General features: G+C 42.8%; 2 protein-coding genes across 9 annotated transcripts in view; both read right to left on the bottom strand.

Annotated features, from left to right (window-relative positions):
• Nucleotides 1–13,111, bottom strand: part of LOC110522945 (membrane-associated phosphatidylinositol transfer protein 2) — an 85,343-nt gene extending 72,232 nt beyond the window's left edge. The window contains exon 1 of one of the 2 annotated variants that reach the window (XM_036977546.1): nucleotides 12,535–13,111. The gene's annotated coding sequence lies outside the window, so the exon portion shown is untranslated. The remainder of the gene's footprint in view (nucleotides 1–12,534) is intronic. The other variant, XM_036977547.1, reaches the window with a different exon arrangement.
• A 3,828-nt stretch (nucleotides 13,112–16,939) lies between these two features.
• The window catches only part of LOC110523851 (M-phase phosphoprotein 9), a 34,184-nt gene continuing 29,806 nt past the window's right edge, over nucleotides 16,940–21,317 (bottom strand). For all 7 annotated transcript variants that reach the window (XM_036977543.1, XM_036977539.1, XM_036977541.1 and 4 more), the window contains exons 22-23: nucleotides 21,014–21,082; nucleotides 16,940–18,721 (exon numbers count right to left, since the gene is read on the bottom strand). In XM_036977543.1, coding sequence (XP_036833438.1) covers nucleotides 18,620–18,721; nucleotides 21,014–21,082 — 171 coding nt within the window. In that variant the 3' untranslated portion in view covers nucleotides 16,940–18,619. The remainder of the gene's footprint in view (nucleotides 18,722–21,013; nucleotides 21,083–21,317) is intronic.

Here is a 21,317-nt window from a genome sequence, read left to right as displayed (position 1 = left end):
CAGTGAAAACTAAGGCATTCGATTTCCCATCCTGATGCAGTTTTTCATATCACCTCCGCTGCTGGAGCAGGATTGGAAAAGCTTCTATTTCTTGGTGTCTATGGGGGAAGTGGTAGGTATTGTGCAAACACACCCACACACACAGAAACACACACACAACGCTGTATTAGAACAGACTGTGTCAGTAGGCACATTGATGGCCAGTTGAACATATCAGCCGTGATCATGGAGTTTCTCATCTCCTGCCAGGCTGTCATTCTAGTCTGGTCTATCACCTTTACTGGGAAATATGTTTTCATCAACAAAGATTGGTGATTTCATCAACACCCTTCTCTCTACTGAACTCCCCTCTGGCTCGTCACGCCTTTGCTTCTGAAATCGTTTATGGAAACTAAGTGCAAATATTTGGAGCTGGTGGGAGAGAGTCAATCAATCAATCAAATGTATTTATAAAGCCCTTTTTACATCAGCTGATGTCACCAAGTGCTATACAGTAACCCAGCCTAAAGCCCAGAGTGTGGGGGTGTGAAGAGACTGTCACAAGACCTCTGTCTGTGTTGTATATATTCTATAATCCCAAAATGAAGACAAGAAAATGATGCAATCAACTCTGGACCAAATGACTTAGTCTGTACGTAGCAACCACCAGACAGACTTTTAAACATTCCACCTTTTAACGGAGTTAGACTAGGTGTTGTGTCAAGCCACCGAAGATAACTAGTACATGGCTTACAGTCCTGACGTTAGCCAGTTTCTCCTGTCTACCATATAAGGGCATTCAGAGACCTTTCGTCTGAATTTCAGAACTGCTGTGTGTTTCTGACAGTTTTTAAACAGCGGCCACTTAAGGAACTTTAATAAGCACAAAACACTAGAAACATCGGAAGTAAATTACTGTTGTGTTTGTATGGTAGAAAGTGAAGAAAGAAAGTATGTGGCGTATTCATGCTAGCATCCCCCTCACACTGTCCTAGATGCCATACTGTTAACCAAGTTGTCATGAGAGAAAGAGAGAGAGTGGGGGGGGGGGGGGGGACACAGGGGTGGAGGAGAGAGAGAGGGAGGAGAGAGTTTGTGTGTATATGTGAGAAAAAGAAATGGAGAGAGAAAGAGCAATCGAAAAAGAGAGCGAAATGAAGGCAGAGAGAGGTGAATCAACCACAGAGAGTGGGAGCAACGCACGCAGGCGCACACGCACTATTAGCATTACTGTCTGGCCAGGGTCCAATGGTCTGAGCCTGGGTAATATACAACCTGGCCTGGCCGTAGCGTATGTGTGGATGTGTGTGTGTGTGGATGTGTGTGTGTGGCTGATGAAGCTTCTACTAAGACCAACGGCCCGTATCCTATTAAAGCGACCATTAATAACAACAGACAGGGAGAGAGTGTAGCCCGTGCGCAGTTACACACACACACACTGCTACAGATACCACCACACATAGGCCTACACATCGTCTCACACACACACACACAGGCCTACACATCGTCACACACACAAAGGGAGAGGACAGGGGAAGATGACACCCTGGACTAACTTTTAACTAACGGACGGACGCTTCAACTGGGTATCCGGTATAAGAGTGTACTATAGGAGACTGTACATATGTGTGCAGGTGTGTGTGCAGGTGTGGTTTTACTATCCTTGTTAGGACCAGGAGGCTATTTTAGGCTTAGGGATTAGGGTTAGAATTAAGGTTAAGGGTAGGCCTAGGGGAAATAAGATTTTGATTGGGAATAAATGTGTTGGTCCCCACAAGGACAGTAAAACATATGTATGTGTGTGGACGTGCGTGCAGGAGGAGGGGGTTGGTTCTTGTGGGGACCTAAAATCCCCCAAAGTCCCCACACGGGTAGTAAAAGAAGGAAAATTCTCCCTCGTGGGGACACACATCCCCATGAGGACAAAGGCTATTTTAAGCTTAGGGGTTAGGGTTACAATTAGGGTTAGGGTAAGGGGTTAGTGGTTAAGTTTAGGATTAGTGGTTAATGTTATGGTAAGGGTTAGGTTTAGTGTTAGGGAGAATTGGATTTTGAATGGAAATTAATTTTAGGTGCCCATGAGGATAGAAGTACATAACATGTGTGTGTGTGTGTGTGTGTGCATGCATTGTGTGTGTGCGTGCGTGAATGTTTGATGAGGATGTGACACGCCTGGCTGGGTTTGAACAAAGTGAAGAGATTGGTAATTAGAGTGAGTGCTCAACAGAAGGTAGGCAACACACACACAGGTAGGTAATGAGAATGAGGGCTTTAGATGCGACCTACAGTTAATGTCACACTCCCATAACCTGCAAAATGGAGGCCAGGCAAACATCAGAAGAACACAAAGGGTTCCTAAGTCATACCCTCACAATGATATGTAAGCCAGCAACAGCATTGTATTATTACAGACACATTATTCAGTACTCCAAAATGGCTGCATGATTGACATACAGGGTCTCCCGAGTGACACAGTGGTCTAAGGCACTGCATCGTAATGCTAGCTATGCCAATAGAGATTCTGGGTTCGAGTCCAGGCTCTGTTGCAGCCGGCCGCGCTATTGGCCCAGCGTCGTCTGGGTTAGGGGAGGGTTTGGCCAGGCAGGGATGTCCTTGTCCCATCGCTCACTAGCGACTCCTGTGGCGGGCTGGGCGCAGTGCACGCTGACACGGTTGCCAGGTGCACGGTGTTTCCTCCGACACATTGGTGCGGCTGGCTTCCGGGTTAAGTAGGCATTGTGTCAAGAAGCAGTGCGGCTTGGTTGGGTTGTGTTTTGTAGGACACACAGCTCTCAACCGTCGCCTCTCCCATGTTGCAGTGATGAGACAAGACTAACTACCAATTGGATACCACAAAATTGGGGTATCATTACAAAACCGGAGGATATTGCCAAATACTTTAATGATTTTTTAATTGGCAAGATTAAAAAAATGTAGGCATGACATGCCATCAACAAACACTGACACTACACATCCGAGTATATCTGACCAAATTCTGAAAGACACGAATTGTAATTTTGAATTCCGTAAAGTGAGTGTGGAAGAGGTGAAAAATGTTTTCTCGTCTATCAACAATGACAAGCCACCAGGGTCTGACAACTTGGATGGAAAGTTACTGAGGATAATAGCGGACGATATTGCCACTCCTATTTGTCAAATCTTAAATTTAGCCTACTAGAAAGTGTGTGCCCTCAAGCCTGGAGGGAAGCAAAAGTCATTCCACTACCTAAGAATAGTAAAGCCTCCTTTACTGGCTCAAATAGCCGACCAATCAGCCTGTTACCAACCCTTAGTAAACTTTTGGAAAAAATTGTATTTGGCCAGATACAATGCTATTTTACAGTAAACAAATGAACAACAGACTTTCAGCATGCTTATGGGGAAGGACATTCAACAAGCACAGCACTTACACAAATAACTGATGATTGGCTGAGAGAAATTTATGATAGAAAGGAAGCTGTTTTGTTACAACTTCAGTGCGGCTTTTGACATTATCAATCATAGTCTGCTGTTGGAAAAACGTATGCGTTATGGCTTTACACCCCCTGCTATATTGTGGATAAAGAGTTACCTGTCTAACAGAACGCAGAGGGTGTTCTTCAAAGGAAGCCTCTCCAACATAATCCAGGTAGAATCAGGAATTCCCCAGAGCAGCTCTAGGCCCCTTACAATTTTCAATCTTTACTAACGCCATGCCACTGGCTTTCAGTAAAGCCAGAGTGTCTATGTATGTGGATGAATCAACACGTCAGCTACTACAACAACTGAAAGGACTGCAACGCTTAACAAAGAGCTGCAGTTAGTTTCAGAATGGGTGGCAAGGAATAAGTTAGTCCTAAATATTTAAAAAACTAAAAGCATTGTATTTGGGACCTCAACTAAATCTTGTAATAAGTCATGTGGAAATTGAGCAAGTTGAGGTGACTAAACTGCTTGGAGTATCCCTGGATTGTAAAGTGTCATGGTCAAAACATATTGATACAGCAGTAGCTAAGATGGGGTGAAGTCTGTCCATAATAAAAGCGCTGCTCTACCTTCTTACCAGCATGATCAACAAGGCAGGTCCTACAGGCCCTGGTTTTGTCACACCTGGACTACTGTTTAGTCGTGTGGTCAGGTGCCACAAAGTGGGACTGAGGAAAATTGACTCAGAACAGGGCTCAAAGTCGAGGAGAGATTGACTTCATCCATACTTGTATTTGTGAGAGGTATTGACATGTTGAAAGCACTGAGCTGTCTGTTTAAACTACTAGCACACAGCTCAGACACCCATGTATACCCCACAAGACATGCCACCAGAGGTCTCTTCACAGTGCCCAAGTCCAGGACAGACTATGGGAGGTGCACAGTACTACATAGAGTCATGACTACATGGAACTCTATCCCACATCAGGTAACTGATGTAAGCAGTAGAATCAGTAGAACTTCTGGTGTGAAGTTTCCCCTAGACATAAAAAAGCACGTCAATTTGGGTGGCGCACGCAGTGTTAAAACAGTTACAGGATGTTGCCATTGCCATCTTACTGAAAACGAGGCATTTTGGAGATGAGACGTGTTAAGCTGGTTGTGACGTAAAAGACAGGCGTATTTCAGTAATAACACCATTTATTTTATCTTCTCCAAAATAGTTCCCAGGAATAGCAGTTGTCAGAGTAGATTTTTATTTATTTACATTTTTTACAGTCTCTCCTGATGACAAAACTATTAAAGCTTCGGTCATATACTTTTTCCCCGATTCTAACCCATCTTGCTTCAGGACATGAGAGCCTAAAAGAAAGACATTTGGGGGGGGGGGGGGATATATGGAGAGAGAAATGCACAGGGTCTGATTAACAAATAGGTATAATTGTGGCACTTGGTAGGACAATGATGTGCTTTGACTAAGAGGAGAGGGTGTATTTTTGCAGTGTTAAGCCACAAATGTATGTTACTCACATACAAACACTCATGGGGTAGTGCAAATAGGGAACCAATGACTATTGAGTAAGTACACCGTTATATGAAACCTAGTTACGAAAGGGAAGCCCTGCATCATTTCATAAGGCATTCACACACACACACACACACACACATACACATCCACCCTCCCACAAACACACGCACACCCCACTCGTGTCTCTGTAACTAGCGCGGTCATTGTTGACTCGACTATACAATAACAAATAACTTACTTTTGGTTGACTATGCAATAAAATAAAAATCTTGTCCATGAAAAAAATCTATATTGTGATGGCTCCAGTAGAGAGCGGCTGCCACAGCTCTGTAATAAAAACAACCTAATGAGTGTGACTTAGAACCAGACAAGCTGAATGGAATAGTCATTCATTGGCTGGGAAGCCATGTTCAATGGTCTGGAATCCCTGTGTTTACCCAGCTATAAATAGCCTCTTGGTGGGGATGACAAGGCATCCTGTGACAGCTTCTCTCTCCCTCTCCCTCTCCTCCCCCTCTGGCCTAGCTACAGCAATGGAGCTCCTACTGCCGCTGATGGAGTCCACAGTCTTATCGAAAGAAGGGAGGGATGGCAAGCGGGAGGGGGAGAGGGAGACGAAAGGCGGCAATCAATAGTATGACTCATTGTTTCTGCGCTGGCTGCTTCCTAACAGTATTCATAATACAAACCTAATTATTCTGCCTTGATAATCACACACAGCAGAGCTCTCTGTTCATCCAGACTCCGCATACATAATGCCAGTCATTCTGTCTGAGAGAGGAAGGAATAAGGGCCATTTCATAGAGCAGGAAGGCATTTCTATGTATTGAAATAGGCCTGGGTTAACTGTAATTAGGTGTGTTAGGTGAAGCGGGGTGTAGAGGGGACTGGAGCGGAGAGGCGCCAGGTTCCCTTGAGCCCAAGATACAAATTAACACACACCCCTCAAGGCTGAAACAGGCAGTGTTCTCCTATGGGAAGGCTGCTCCCCACTGTCTGTAGAGTAATTACCTTAATGGGAAAATCTGCAGTTGCCACATTCATTTTTCGATTGATAGATTCATGATATGCACCCATTGATTCTTGAAGAATATAACTTACAAATGCCTATCATTTTGATATAATGGATGGTCAGCCCTTGCACACATAGCTCCGTCTGTCAATTTGAGAGTGGTTCGATTTCTCCTGCCCCATCTTTACAGAAACATTGGTGGGGAGAACGCATTGACTATTATTGACTTAACTGCGGATTGCCCTATTAAACTCCCAGAGGAAGCAGGCCCCTGATCAATGTTCCCTGAAATGTTTGGGGCACTGAGTAAATGTCAGGTCTGCTGAGCGCAAATTCTGTGCAACTTCCAGCGATGTTCACTCTGAACACTGAGGCTGTACCCACTTTAAGTTACAGTTTTAACAGTGGCCAAGTAGGCTACTGTGGCGATTTGATCATAATGTAGGCCTACCGGAGTGACCTACCATTAAAAAAAACAATGGAGAAAACACATCCCATAACATTTTAACACAGAAATAGCTGTTCTATCATATAACTTATTCAAGCCTGTTTCAAAATACAACACTGCCCCTTTAAGACAAAAAAAAATAATACTCTACCTGACTAGCTTCTCAAAGATGTCTAGAAATGTACATGTTTTGTGCTCTTGTAGGAAGCAATCACTCCCCCATTGCTAACTACAAATGATCTATAACTGGGATAATAACTCACTAACTAGCAAAGGATATGAACAAAATGTGCACAAGTGGCTATATGCAGCTTTTTCTTTGATCTCAAAACAATCACATCTACTCATGACCACTGCTGTAAACACAGTCCAGTTGAAAGTAAACAGCACAGATCCATATATGGCAATGTTCTACTTGCATATAGGCCTGCTGCAGCTCTGATTGGTTATGCCGCACCGGTCTGTGAAGAGTACGGGCTGAGTCTTGCTTGTCAATGCAATAGAATCCTACTCCGATGCGTTCTGCCTACAACAAAATCTCTTGCATAGTTCGTTTTGTTTCCGTATGTTTTATTGAATGTGGAAATTGATTCAAGGGACACGTTAACTAACAGGGAAAACTCTAGAAAGTCGAGTGAAGCTGCGCGGCAGTCTCCGGGCTACAGCGCGAAGCTTAGAGAGAACATTGCCCCTGACACACAGCTACTGTGTACCCTGCACACACACACACACACACACACACACACCACTAACAGGATACAAATAGGCTAATACACACACAGTCTCTCCTAAGAACGGTAACAGACATACGCTGATGCACGCACGCAGGCGCACAAATCTAACAACCCAATATTGTGTGACCTATAAGAAGTAGGTGGGGTAGAAAGGTGCGTCCCCACTTTCGATGCAGAAAAAGCTCAGTGTGTCCCTCAGTGATGTATTTGGTCATATGGTGAGAGACAGAAAAATAACAATATTCCAAAGTGTTCTTTTTCTGTATCTGGTCCTGCTGTGATGTGTGTATATCATAGAGATAGATAGAGGACTCTAGTGCACAAAAGCCTGCTTCAGAATGGGCAGCGCCGTTGATGATTTTCAACATGTTGAAGTAGTCAACTGGATGGGACTTCCTATGGGTTAAGGAAGGATCACATAATTCCATCTAGGTCATCAGGAAGGATCAGTTAATGAATTATACTCTTGCGCAAACCTTCCATAACAGCAGGTGGCAGTATGCACCCTTTCAGTTTGTTTACCAACTCATAGAAGTAGTGGAAGAAGAAAATGTACTACTTCAAATTGGAGATGGCCTCAATGGCGCTGCCCAAGCAGATGCCATAATGGGACAGATACAATGTTGCGTCCTCTAACTATCTCTATGGTGGACATTCAGTTCCTCATTGAAAGCAGTGACCACACCATAAGAGAAATAATACATTGTCATGCCTTTTTTGGAGAAATGCAACATTTGTGCTACAGAGACTGAGGATAAAGCTGTTAAGCTGCCCTGATATATATAAAAAAACTATTACTGCACAGGCATGCACATACAATAAGCCTCTAACAGAATACCTTGTTATAGCTGACCGTGAGTGTTATCAAAGTTGCTTTAGTGTGAAGATGTATAGAAACTGCTTCGCCAATGGAAATCTTAAGGTTAATTGCCTTAAGTGAGATATATCATATGCGGGGAATTCGCTAAGGATCGCCTACTCTCGGAATTAGCCGTCAAAAGAGTCTGTCGGAGACAGACAGGTAGAGTGGCAAATTAGGGGAGACCCTCACCTTGCTTAAAAAGAGCCACTCTCCCGCCCTCTGGTTATTCTCAAGCATGGTTCACTTCCTCACGCGCTTGCGAGCAGGGGAATGAGGTGAGATATATCACTCATAATATCATATCATATCATAACCGAGGTTATGCAAATTCTCTTTCAATTATTTGTTTACGATATCTCAGATGTGGGGATACGGCCAACTCCCATAATGCAAAACATGCTCTCCAAAGCCAGGGTGGCCCTAACATCAGCAACCCCCTGAGTTCCCGAAACTAAGGGAGTACGCACTGAGGAGACTGGGCATAAGGGGCATAAGGGACGTGTGTGTCCCCCCCCCCCCCCCCTTAGACACAACAGTGAAGGGGAAACTATAACACTATCTGGGCCTTGGCAGCCCGAGAAAAACAGCTATTGGACCTTAACAACGATAAACCTTCTCTCTGTCCCAAAAAAATCATGCAGGGAGCATTGGACCATTGAAAACAGAGCAGGAAGGAACAATCTGTTGACGCCTCGATTACCCCGACATTGCATTTTGGTACACCAGAAGTCCATTCATTTCAAATGGAGCGCTGCGTTTTCCTTCCAGCACTGTGTTGCAGAGGCAGTTGCAGTGCGTTCTGTGTGGTGCATATGTTGGATTTATCGAAAGTATGCGTCAAGCTGAATCCAGAAATGGTAGCAGAAGGTGAATGTTGAACTTTTGTTGCGCACATATCCAGATGATGCTGCGTGACATTTTGCGCAATGACGCTGCCGGTGTGATCAAGGCCTAAGTCATACCACTTCTCCAAGAAAAACGCAACAACTGTTAAACAGAGAACGTGCATAAGTGGCTGGCACTCCTTTCCAAGAGTCGCGGGCCTGTCTCCTTCCTCTCATCGAGGAGGCTCGAAGATGAGGGGAAGGCCCTATTCCCTTGCTCCCTGTAGCTAGAAGAGGGAAGGATATGCAGCATAGGAGAGAAAGAAAACATCACCACCACATTTTTCCTGGATGTGTCAGCTCTTCCACCCCAAACGGTGTGGTCACCGTTTTTGGGATGCGGTCTCCTAGGGCCCTCAGAGGGTCATCGATTCTACCAGGCTGCAGCAAGTCAGTCTGGACAGTTGCGGGCGGCGGGCTCTCTCAGGACACCGTCACTGACTCACCCAATGATAAAGACAGGGATATTGGCGATACTCTCCGCTAGTGCCAATAAGATATGCTATAGGCCTAGACTACTGTTGAGTTGAGAGTTCTGATAACTAAAGACAGTTTAGAGTTTTTTCTTTGTCTTTTCTCCTTTGTGTTGTTCCCGCTATTGTATTTTGGAATATTGCGATAGGCCTAGGACTATTTTAGATGTGTTTCACTGACATTCCGCACGCCTCAACAATCAGCTAGGCCAGGGACAGGCAAAAATCTGAACACCATCTTCAGGGGCCACAGTGGCTCCTGTTTTTACTTTTCACATACAAACGGTATATATCCAAACTCAGAATAAAATATGCTGCACAAAACTAACATGGTAGAACGTTTATTTTGATTGCCGGTTTTCTGCATTTATCAGAGCCATCACATGAATTGATTTGATATGTGTCCATGTAAATAAAATGACTAGGGAAATTGTTATTCTTGCAAAGCATGCAAACCCGACATGGGTGAAAACACCATCAAATTAAAGCTGACAGTCTGCACTTTAACCTCATAGTTATTGTATCATTTGACATCCAAAGTGTTGGAGTACAGAGCCAAAACAACAACAAATGTGTCACTGTCCCAACACTTTTGGAGTTCACTGTATTTCAAATACATGTGAGAGAAATACTGCCCATATCTGTTGATATACACTTGAGTGTACAAAACATTAGGAATACCTTCCAAATATTGAGTTACATCCCCTTTTGCCCTCAGAACAGCCTCAATTCGTCAGGGCACGGACTCTAGGTGTCGAAAGCGTTCCACAGGGATGCTGGCCCTTTGAGACTCCAATGCTTTCCAAAGTTGTGTCAAGTTGGCTGGATGTCCTTTGGATGGTAGACCATTCTTGACAGACACGGGAAACTGTTGAGTGTGAAAAACCCAGCAGCGTTGCAGTTCTTGACACACTCAAACCGGGGCGCCTGGCACCTACTACCATACCCCGTAAAAAGGCACTTAAATTTTTTGTCTTGCTCAATTACCCTCTGAATGGCACACATTCACAATCCATGTCTCAACTGTCTCAATGCTTAAAAATCCCTCGTTAACCTGTCTCTTCCCCTTCATCTACAGTGATTGAAGTGGATTTAACAGGTGACATTAATAAGGGATCATAGCTTTCCTGAGCAGCTTCTATTCCCAAGACATAATACTGCTAAATGGCTAACAAAATGGCTATACGGACTATGTGAGTTGACCCTTGTATTTTATTTTTGCAATCTCTATGCACAATCACAGGACTCTAAACCCTCACACACACTGACACTCCAATACACTTAATTTACTCACACACACAACATGTACACACATTTATACTGACGCTACACACATGCGCACACACACACTCACATACACTACATTACCAAAAGTATGTGGACACTTGCTCGTCAAACATCTCATTCCAAAATGATGGGCATTAATATGGGGTTGGTCCCCCCCTTTGCTGCTATAACAGCCTTCACTCTTCTGGTAAGGCTTTCCACTAGACATTTTTGGAACATTACTGTGGGGCCTTGCTTCCATTCAGCCACAAGAGCATTAGTGAGGTTGGCCACTGATGTTGGGAGATTAGGCCTGACTCGTAGTCAGCGTTCCAATTCATCCCAAAGGTGTTCGATGGGGTTGAGGTCAGGGCTCTGTTTAGGCCTGTCAAGCTCTTCCACACCGATCTCGACAAACTATTTCTGTATGGACATCGCTTTGTGCACAAGGGTATTGTCATGTTGGAACAGGAAAGGGCCTTCCCCAAACAAAGTTGGAAGCACAAAATCGTCTAGTATGCCGTAGCGTTAAGATTTCTCTTCACTGGAACTAAGGGGCCTAGCCTGAACCATGAAAAACAGCCAGAGACTATTATTCATCCTCCACCAAACTTTACAGTTTGCACTGTGCATTGGGGCAGGTAGCGTTCCCCTACCATCTGCCAAACCCAGATTCATCCGTCAGACTGCCAGCTGGTGAAGCGTGATTCATCACTCCAGAGAACGCGTTTCCCTTGCTCCTGAGTACAATGGTGGCAAGCTTTACACCAGTCCAGCTGACGCTTGGCATTGCGCATGGTGATCTTAGGCTTGTCTGCGGCTGCTCGGCCATAGAAACCCATTTCATGAAGCTCCCGATGAACAGTTATTATGCTGACATTGCTTCCAGAGGCAGTTTGGAACTCGGTTGTGAGCGTTGCAACAGAGGACAGACGAACGCTACGCACTTCAGCGGTCCCGTTCTGTGAGCTTGTGTGGCCTCCACTTCGCAGTTGAGCCGTTGTTGCTTCTAGACGTTTCCACTTCACAATAACAGTTGACCTGGGCAGCTCTAGCAGGGCAGAAAATTGACGAACTGACTTGCTGAAAAGGTGGCATCCTATGATGATGCCACGTTGAAAGTCACTGAGCTCTTCAGTAAGGCCATTATACTGCCAATAATTGTCTATGGAGATTGCATGGCTGTGTATCCCTTGCACATTATAAATATGGTATTGAAACTGACCCTGTATAGAGTATGCTACTTACTTCTCATGTTCTTATTTCTATTTCTTGTTTGTTATTGTTCTACCTTATGTTATTTTTAGCACTACATTGATATTGATTACTGCATTGTTAGGTTAATAGCTGGCAAAAAAAACACATTTCACTGTAGGCCTACTTGTGCATGTGACATTAAAACTTAACTTTAACCTAATTCTCCTAAACCTGCTACGAAAAGTCAATTCTGGAAAAAGCTGGATCTCTGCTAGCCATGTCTCTATAACTCTGATTAAGGGGAAAGATTGCTCAGAAAATCAGCGTACGCTTACTTCGATTATGACCTTATGCTAATTATGACAAACAGAGTAAAGTGTTTACTTGACTAAATGTCATAACCGGCCTACTGCCATAATCAGTTGAATATCGAATTATTATTTCAAAGTTTAAATCATGTGTAGTAATTTAATTTAATTATTTCTGTAGACAGGAGCAATTATATAATTTGAATATTCAATTCAATGTACTTTTAAGTAGCCTAATGCACGCGCCTCCTACACTTTTTGCTATTGTTTCAAGTCAAATGTCAGCACCCACCCACCCAGCCAGTGAAGGTAACAATGTAAACCGGTTTCCTAGCAACATCTGTCGCTACCTGGCCATTTTTCATCCTCACCATTCCATGCCTTACTGTTCGAGCGGCTGTACTCAACCAAACACCAAATCAAGATGATAACACTCACCTGCAATATGATAGAAATTCGTTACTGCAATTCTCCCAACGCGCTGTTGGATTTCCTGGAATTTGTCAAAATACACGCAATTGGCTATGAAATTGCTTTACTATAACCAATAACACCTACATCAAATGACAGGCTACCCCAGTAAATGTGCAAATAATTCTGCATCTATCCACGTATTATCCTCCCAAAGCGGCAGTGCTGTCAAATCATCGAGTGTCCTGTCGGTTCACTCTCTTGCCTGATCACGACTCGCACCGAAAAGAGAAACACAATTATATATCCCCAAGACCTATCTGCATCGTGTTCGGTTGACATAGCCTATTTGTCCGGCCATTATTGTCTGAAAACCGCGAATAAAGCCAGATTAACCTAGCTACATTCTTCAACGGACATCGCGATGCTTTCATGACATTCCACTTATTTGGATTTGCACCTGCTGTTTCCCCTTTGAGAACAAAGCTGACAGCGACTGTTAATTCTGTCTCTCTGTGCTTTTCAATGACAAAGACATCGGACTCGAAACATTCTCCGTCTGGAAAATTACGTAACAAATTACCAGTTGTGGTCGTAGGCTACAGGTTATGTTCCTTGCCCATCCACATCATATGCCACTGACTTCATATGTCCTGTAGTAGGCTAGACGGAAAGCGCCCCACAGTGGCTATATACTGTAATCGCAGACCTGGACCGTGCCTCTACTACGTACAGTGTGCAATTATGTGTACAATCAAAGATTATGGATATACTGACAAAATACATGTCTCTCTGCCCTAACAATGGGAGTCGTTGTCCCCAAAGCGACACAGTGGGATGTCTAGCTCCCGCCTATCCTTTCTTTGGTGGACACATCTCATTATTTACAAATTTGATGGAAGGTTGTTGACGTCAAGCGCCTGTATTCAATGGAGTGCGATGCTATGCTACTAGCCTCATGCCATGAATAGGCTAGCGATTTCGAGAAAACTCCGGTATAAAGTGTTTTTATCAAAGTTTCCGAGATGTCACTTTTCTTATTTATATCAGTACACTCTTAACTTAAACATTACGAAACTTCTAAATAAGCCAATATTTGTTGTTGTTGACCAAATTAGACGCTCTCACTCTTCCTCTTCCTCTCTGAAATAAAATCTGGATTGCTGGTGCTATGTATTGGCCATTGAGAGTCTTTAAGGCCACCGGTAGGACATATTGGCACTCCACAGTAGGATCAATCCGCAATATAGGAATGAATGGAATTCTACAGTATTTCAATGAAAGGACAAAATTACAACAATTATTGTTGTTGAAGTGGGGACAGCAACATTAATAATTTCAAAAAGACTATACTTTAGGGATTTAATTTGTATTTATTTATATATTTGTATGTTTAGCTCACATAATATAATTGAAAATGATGCATCAAGGTGTCTGTAATAGAGTAAACGTAGCAGAAAGGAATGTAGACATTAATAAAAAAAAACATTTATGTAGCTTCCACCTGTGAGGGAGGCTTGGTGGCTACAACACAGCACCACCTATCAGTCATTTAGCCTAAGAGTGAAATGCCTACTTACAGCCCTTCCCAACAATGCAGAGAGAGAAAAAAAGATAAATAATATAAAAATTAAAGAATAAAACTAGGAATACATACAAAATGAGTAATGATAATTTGGCTATATACACAGGGTACCAGTACCTAGTTGATGTGCAGGGGTACGAGGTAATTGAGGTAGATATGTACATACAGTGCATTTGGAAAGTATTCAGACCCCTTCCCCTTTTCCAAATGTTGTTACATTACAGCCTTATTCTAAAATTGATAGAATTATACACTACATGACCAAAAGTATGTGGACACTTGCTCGTCGAACATCTCATTACAAAATGATGGGCATTAATAGGAAGTTGGTCCCCCTTTTGCTGCTATAATAGCCTCCATTGATCATCCTTGAGATGTTTCTACAACTTGAATGGAGTCCATCTGAGGTAAATTCAATTGATTGGACATAATTTGGAAAGGCACACACCTTTCTATTATAAGGTCCCACAGTTGACAGTGCATGTCAGAGAAAATACCAGCCATGAGGTTGAAGGAATTGCCCGTAGAGTTCCGAGACAGGATTGTGTTGAGGCACAGATACAGGGAAGGGTATCAAAAAATATCTGCAGCATTGAAGGTCCTCAAGAACACAGTGGCCTTCATCATTATTCAATGGAAGAAGTTTGGAACCACCAAGACTCTTCCTAGAGCTGGCCGCCAGGCCAAACTGAGCAATCGGGGGGGAAAGGTCTTGGTCAGGGAGGTGACCAGGAACCCGATGGTCGCTCTGACAGAGCTCCAGAGTTCCTCTGTGGAGATAGGAGAACCTTCCAGAAGGACAACCATCTCTGCAGCCCTCCACCAATCAGGCCTTTATGGTAGTGGCCACCCAGCCAGCAATGAGGAATCGGCCCTCTTCCGGGGAACTGGAACTGATTGATTCGGACCGGAATCGGGTGTTAGACACGACCCGGAATCAAAATGAATAACTGCCCAGAATCAGCCCAAGTACATCGGGCCGTTTCCATCTACCGGAATTCAACCGACTTTGCAGGAATCTTACTAGAATCCCCTCCAGAAGCAGCCCGGTGCAAATATTTATAAATGTATACAAAATTACTATTACACATACAAATTATACCCATCCACAAAAAAAATATTTGTGTCGGAGGAAAGACCTGGTGACCGTGTCAGCGTGCATGCACCTGGCCTGCCACAGGTGTCGTTACAGTGCGATGGGACAAGGACATCCCAGCCAGCCAAACCCTCCACTCACTCGGACGACGCTCATGGGTCTCTCCCTCCACTAACCCATGTGCGTCGCCTCATGGGTCTCCCGGTCGCGGCCGGCCTGGGTATCGAACCAGCATCTGAAGCAATACAGTGTCTTAGAGCGCTGCGCCACTCGGGAGGCTCCATCCTGTTTTTAATGCTTATCAATTGCCTTGCACAAAGTATCAAAATACAAAAATTAAAATTCTACTTAAACAGGACTCTTAAAGAATTGAATTGAAATGTGAATTGTATTTTTTGATCACAGAATCAATGAGAAAAAATGGTAAAATAATGTTAAGTGTTAATTATATAAAGCAGCCCATGTAATCATCTGCCAGAGAGTAGCTACAATCAGCCAGAGCCCAAAGTAATACATTTGGGCCAGATAACTCACACCGGAATCAGCCTGAGCTCAATCCCCGCATCCTAGCCATAAGTAATAGTGCCGAAGGCGGCTCAGACTCGAGCCACATGACGTCGGCCAAGTCTGACTTTCAGCTGGCCGAGTCTGACTGTGCTAGCTGGGCAGATGGAAGCCACTCCTCACTAAAAGGCACAAGACAGCTTGCTTGGAGTTTGCCAAAAGGCAACTAACCAGAAACAAGAGTCTCTGGTCTGATGAAACCAAGATTGAACTCTTTGGCCTGAATGCCAAGCGTCTCATGTCGTGGAATATTCTAATCAAGTGAGAGACTGTCATTTCTTCAAACAATCATCTATTCAATATCGATCAATTATTGCAATAATGAGGCTGGTTGACCCCACACCCTTGGGTGTTGGACTGAGAAACCCAACCTTAACACAAATGCAAAGTACTATAAAGCTGACACTAAAAATGCTTAGTCATGATTGGGTCCAACCATCCCATGCAGATTGGGGCATCATAAGCAACTCTAGGTTAATCCGGTCATTATCTGCATAGGGTTGTTGTCGTCATAACCCAATCCTGGTTTAGTTTCCAGATGCAAGGATGATTTTGAGACAATGAGGGATTGTTCTACTCCTAAGCTATCCCTAGTAAACACATTATTGTCTATGTAATGCAGTCTTTAACTCATTTGTCAGCTCAAGCCATCTCTGGTGCCAATACGCCAAGATTAGCTGCAGGGCTCTAGAGCGACCATAAAAACACAGACATTAGCATTAGCATAGAAAACACATACATTAGCATTAGCATAGAAAACACATACATTAGCATTAGCATAAGAAATGTCTTACTGTTAGTTAAATATAAATTGTTAACCATTAATATCAAATGAATTAGGTAAATACATAATATTTCCCTCACACAAGTCTGGAGGAAAGCTGGCACCATCCCTACAGTGAAGCATGGTGGCAGCATCACGCTACGGGGATGTTTTTCAGCGGCAGGGACTGGGAGACTAGTCAGGATCGAGGGAAAGGAGATTCTTGATGAAAACCTGCTCCAGAGTTTTTATTTTGTCAATATGGGTTAATGTGTGTAGATTGATTTAGGGGAGAGAAAAAAATAATTTAAATCCATTTTAGAATAAGGCTGCAATGTAACAAAATGTGAAAAAAGTCAAGGGGTCTGAATACTTTCTGAATGCACTGTATATAGTCTTGATAACCCACAGAGACCCAGGTGTTGTAATAAAGTAAGCGTTATTTATTGAAAGAACAGTACATTTTAGTTCCAGTGAAGTTCATGTCAAGTCATTCATCGCCAACTGCAAAAAAACACTACATGGACAAAAAAAACTGAAACAGTGTAAATACTGTAGAAATTCCATGCATTACAATAAGACGTTGCTTCAAGCAATGTCCATTTGTGGAGCAGTGTACTTGTGTGTAATATTTCAAATGTGTGCTGGTTTAAATTTTTGCAGGAAGTTCATTGTATACTAGGAAGAGAGGGGGGGTTAGGTACTGATGTAATCCTTCCCTTCACAACATAATTAAAACAAAATAATGTTCAAAGGAGATAAAATATATAAAAATGGAAAAACTTTAAATTTGCTAATATACAAGGTTTTTGTAAAATATTTTCAAGTAATGATAGAACTGGGAAAAACAATGGCTTGGGCAAACATTTTTTTATTTATTGAATGTTGTAGGCTATCAAGATTATTATATTTTTAATGCACCAGGAATAAACATTGTAATGAACACAATTAAATGTAATAAATACAATTTTATGCAGTGTACGAGGAATAAAAACATATCAAAACGATGCATAAAAATGTATTCCTAGACGGAGATGGCAGTGGAACATTCCAGATGGGTATATGTCTCTGCTGGATATTAGAATGTTCTGCCATTCATATTGATCCATAGATGGCTGATAAAAATAAAACAAATAAAAATCGACATAATTTACCTGAATATGGAAAGCATATATTATCTCTTTTTATAACGTCTAAAAAATTAAACGACTTTACAAATCTGTGCATTTCTAAAAATATACTCCTCAAAATTGTGAGCTCTTCCAAACATATAGAAAAATATCCCAGAGTTTTATGTGTAAAAAAGACTGTGGGTCATGTACAAGTGATCTGTGATACAGAGTTAAGAGCAGGTTGACCTTTATTGTCATGAGTTTTGCCCCGGAGGCAGAACTGAACGGTTTTCGCTAGATGGGCCAGCTGCAAAGTCAAATTTGGCTAAATAAATAAAAATGAATGAAAACAAAAATGTGCTTTTTGGTCTTCATTTAAAAAAATGTTCAACTTCATAATCATCATCTCCAGCACCACCTCAACATCAACATATGTGAAAATGGCACATTTCTATGTTTTGTATTAAAAAACCTAGAGGAAGATATGTTTCCAATGACATCATCAACCAATTAGTAGACAATTGGTAGGCAACGCCTACTCACAATTGGTTAAAGTCCCACGATGCACACCGATGTCGTCATCGGAAACACTTATCTTCCCCTATATTTTTTACTACAAAACATAGAAACGCATACATTTCATATATGTTGATGTTGGGGTAGTGAAGACGATGAATACGAAGTTGAAAAATGTTGAAATGTCCCTTTAACGTTAGGCATTAGGGTGAGCAGTATGGTTAAGGTTTTAAATCAGATTTTAAGACATTGTGACTGTGCCAGCTAGTGTGACCACTGCAGAGCTGCTTGAGTCATCTCAATAAATGCCAACCTGCGAGTTAAGAGAGAACAATCAGGGTTCTTTATCCAACGACATCACAGAAAACAGTGATATTTATTCATCTATAACTAGGAACAGGAGTTTTTCCTGACCATGCGATCTGACCAGGAAAAGCCCTAGACCCTACCTATGGCGTCATCTAATAAAAACATTGCTATATGTTGGCAGAGGAGCGTAGAACGTGGAACCTCTTCAGGGTCATGCGGATGGAACCCAGGTCACGGTTTACGCTCTCTAGGCGCTTCTCTAAGGCCACCTGAGGAATAGGGGAAACAGTCATTTAGCTGGAATAGCATAAACAGTCACACATACTGTACACAAAGATCTTTGTTTTAAAGTAATATCCCATCTATACTATTCAATTACATCACACGAGTCCATTTCATCAAACAAACACGTTCATGACAAAAGAAAAGATCACATTTAGTCTAGGGATGCACAATCTATCGGTAAGCATATCGGAATTGGACGATATTAGCTAAAAATGCAAACATCGGCGTCGGCTTGATGTCTAGTTTAACGCCGATGTGAAAAACCGAAGTCAAAGCTGACGTGCACACCTATATATACAGTTGAAGTCGGAAGTTTACATACACCTTAGCCAACTACACTTAAACTCAGTTCTATTTCACCAGACCAGAGGACATTTCTCCAAAAAGTACGATCTTTGTCCCCATGTGAAGTTGCAAACCGTAGTCTGGCTTTTTTATGGCGGTTTTGGAGCAGTGGCTTTATCCTTGCTGAGCGGCCTTTCAGGTTATGTTGACATAGGACTCATTTCACTGTGGATATAGATACTTTTGTACCTGTTTCCTCCAGAATCTTCAGAAGGTCCTTTGCTGTTGTTCTGGGATTGATAAGCACTTTTCGCACCAAAGTACATTCATCTCTAGGAGACCGAATACGTCTCCTTCCTGTGCGGTATGACAGCTGCGTGGTCACATGGTGTTTATACAGATGAACGTGGTACCATCAGGCATTTGGAAATTGCTCCAAGGATGAACCAGACTTGCGGAGATCTACAATTTGTTTTTGAGGTCTTGGCTGATTTCTTTTGATTTTCCCATGATGTAAAGCAAAGAGGCATTGAGTTTGAAGGTAGGCCTTGAAATACATCCACAGGTACACCTCCAATTGACTAAAATTATGTCAATTAGCCTATTTTCTGTTTAAAGGCACAGTCAACTTTGTGTCTATAAACAATTGTTGGAAAAATGACTTGTGTCATGTACAAAGTAGGTGTCCTAACCAACTTGCCAAAACTATAGTTTGTTAACAAGAAATGTGTGAAGTGGTTGAAAAACGAGTTTTAATGACGCCAACCTAAGTGTATGTAAACTTCCGACTTCAACTGTAGGTAGATGACATAATGACGCCACGAAAAATACAGCGCTACACAGAACAAAAGCAGAAAAATACTAAGCGCACACTTCCAACAACTAAACAAGTTCAAGTCCAGCAGTCAGAAAATTTCAGCGAGACAACTCAAAAGGCAAAATCCATTAACGTCAAGATAATGGAATTCATTGCCCTTGACAATCAACCGTTCTGTGTCATGGATGATGTTGGCTTTCGCCGACTGATCGAGCACCTTGAGCCCCGGTACACACTACCAAGTAGGCGCTATTTTTTGGATGTTGCCCTACCGGAGTTACACAGTATTGTTGAAACGCACATCTATGAATTACTGCTATTAGCTTCACGACTGACATTTGGACCAGCGATGTCAGCCCCATGAGCATGCGGAGTCTGACAGCACGGTGGGCCGACGAGGATTTCATACTGAGGTATTGCATGCTCAAGAATGTGCTGGTTCTCATACCGCTGCTGCCATTTCAATGGCATTTGAGAACATCTTGGAAACGTGAACACACTCCTAGCGCCATTCTAACAACTGACTGGAGAAATAAGCTCATCAACTGTGTCTGCAGCAGACGTGAAACGCCTGCTCAACAGAACTGCCGACACAGTTCGTGGGGTTAACTTGGAAAAGTACTCTACTAGAGGCTGTGAACAAGCGATTCGGTGGCATTCTCTCTGAGCCTCTTTACTGTGTCGCCACCATGCTCGATGCTAGGAACAAGGACTGCTACTTCAATGCAGACAAGAAACAGGGTTTACGTGAAATGTTACAGACACAGCTGGACAAGATGAAAACGGACAGAGTGACAGTGTGCACGGAGGAAGAGGAGCCATGACAGAAGAGGCCACGGACAGACAGAGCTGAAACTTCACTGCTTGACACTGAACAAATTAACAACGAAAACAGCACAGCAAGTAAAATAAATAGGTTTTGATTATGTTTTACTGGTAATGGGGACATACGTAAATGCCAACAAAATAACTTTGTTGTCAGTGTTTCAACTATTTAACTGTACTAGAATGCTTAAAAGGCCGCTACAATTTTAAATATCTGTATCGTTTATTTTTATGGCATATCGGATATCGGCCAAAAGTTTCATATCAGTGCCCTAATTTAGACCCAATCACGCCTCACTATTATGTAATGAGGCCCTGCATGGTTTGGTGCGTGTGACTGTGACCTTACCTCATCTAACCTGGTCTGCAGGCTCACCCTCCCACCAGATCCAGGCATCCGGCTCAACGCTGACTCAATCTGCACAAAACACACCCAAATGAATGAATTACATAAATAAATAAATATATCAACTAACCAACAATTTCACAGCACTCAGATTAAATTAGATGAACCAAGCAGGCAGGCCGCGCTGCGCTGTGTGTGTGTGTTGCCCTAGGCAGAGGCGGGAGGATACTTAAGGCTGCTGAAGGGTAAAGGGAAGGAGAAAGGAGTTAGCACCCCTCAGTCATAACAGAGCAGGAGAGGCAGGACA

Source organism: Oncorhynchus mykiss, chromosome 5 (assembly GCF_013265735.2).
Source record: "Oncorhynchus mykiss isolate Arlee chromosome 5, USDA_OmykA_1.1, whole genome shotgun sequence".
Classification (NCBI taxonomy): domain Eukaryota; kingdom Metazoa; phylum Chordata; class Actinopteri; order Salmoniformes; family Salmonidae; genus Oncorhynchus; species Oncorhynchus mykiss.
This window is presented reverse-complemented; position numbering and strand designations above follow the sequence as displayed.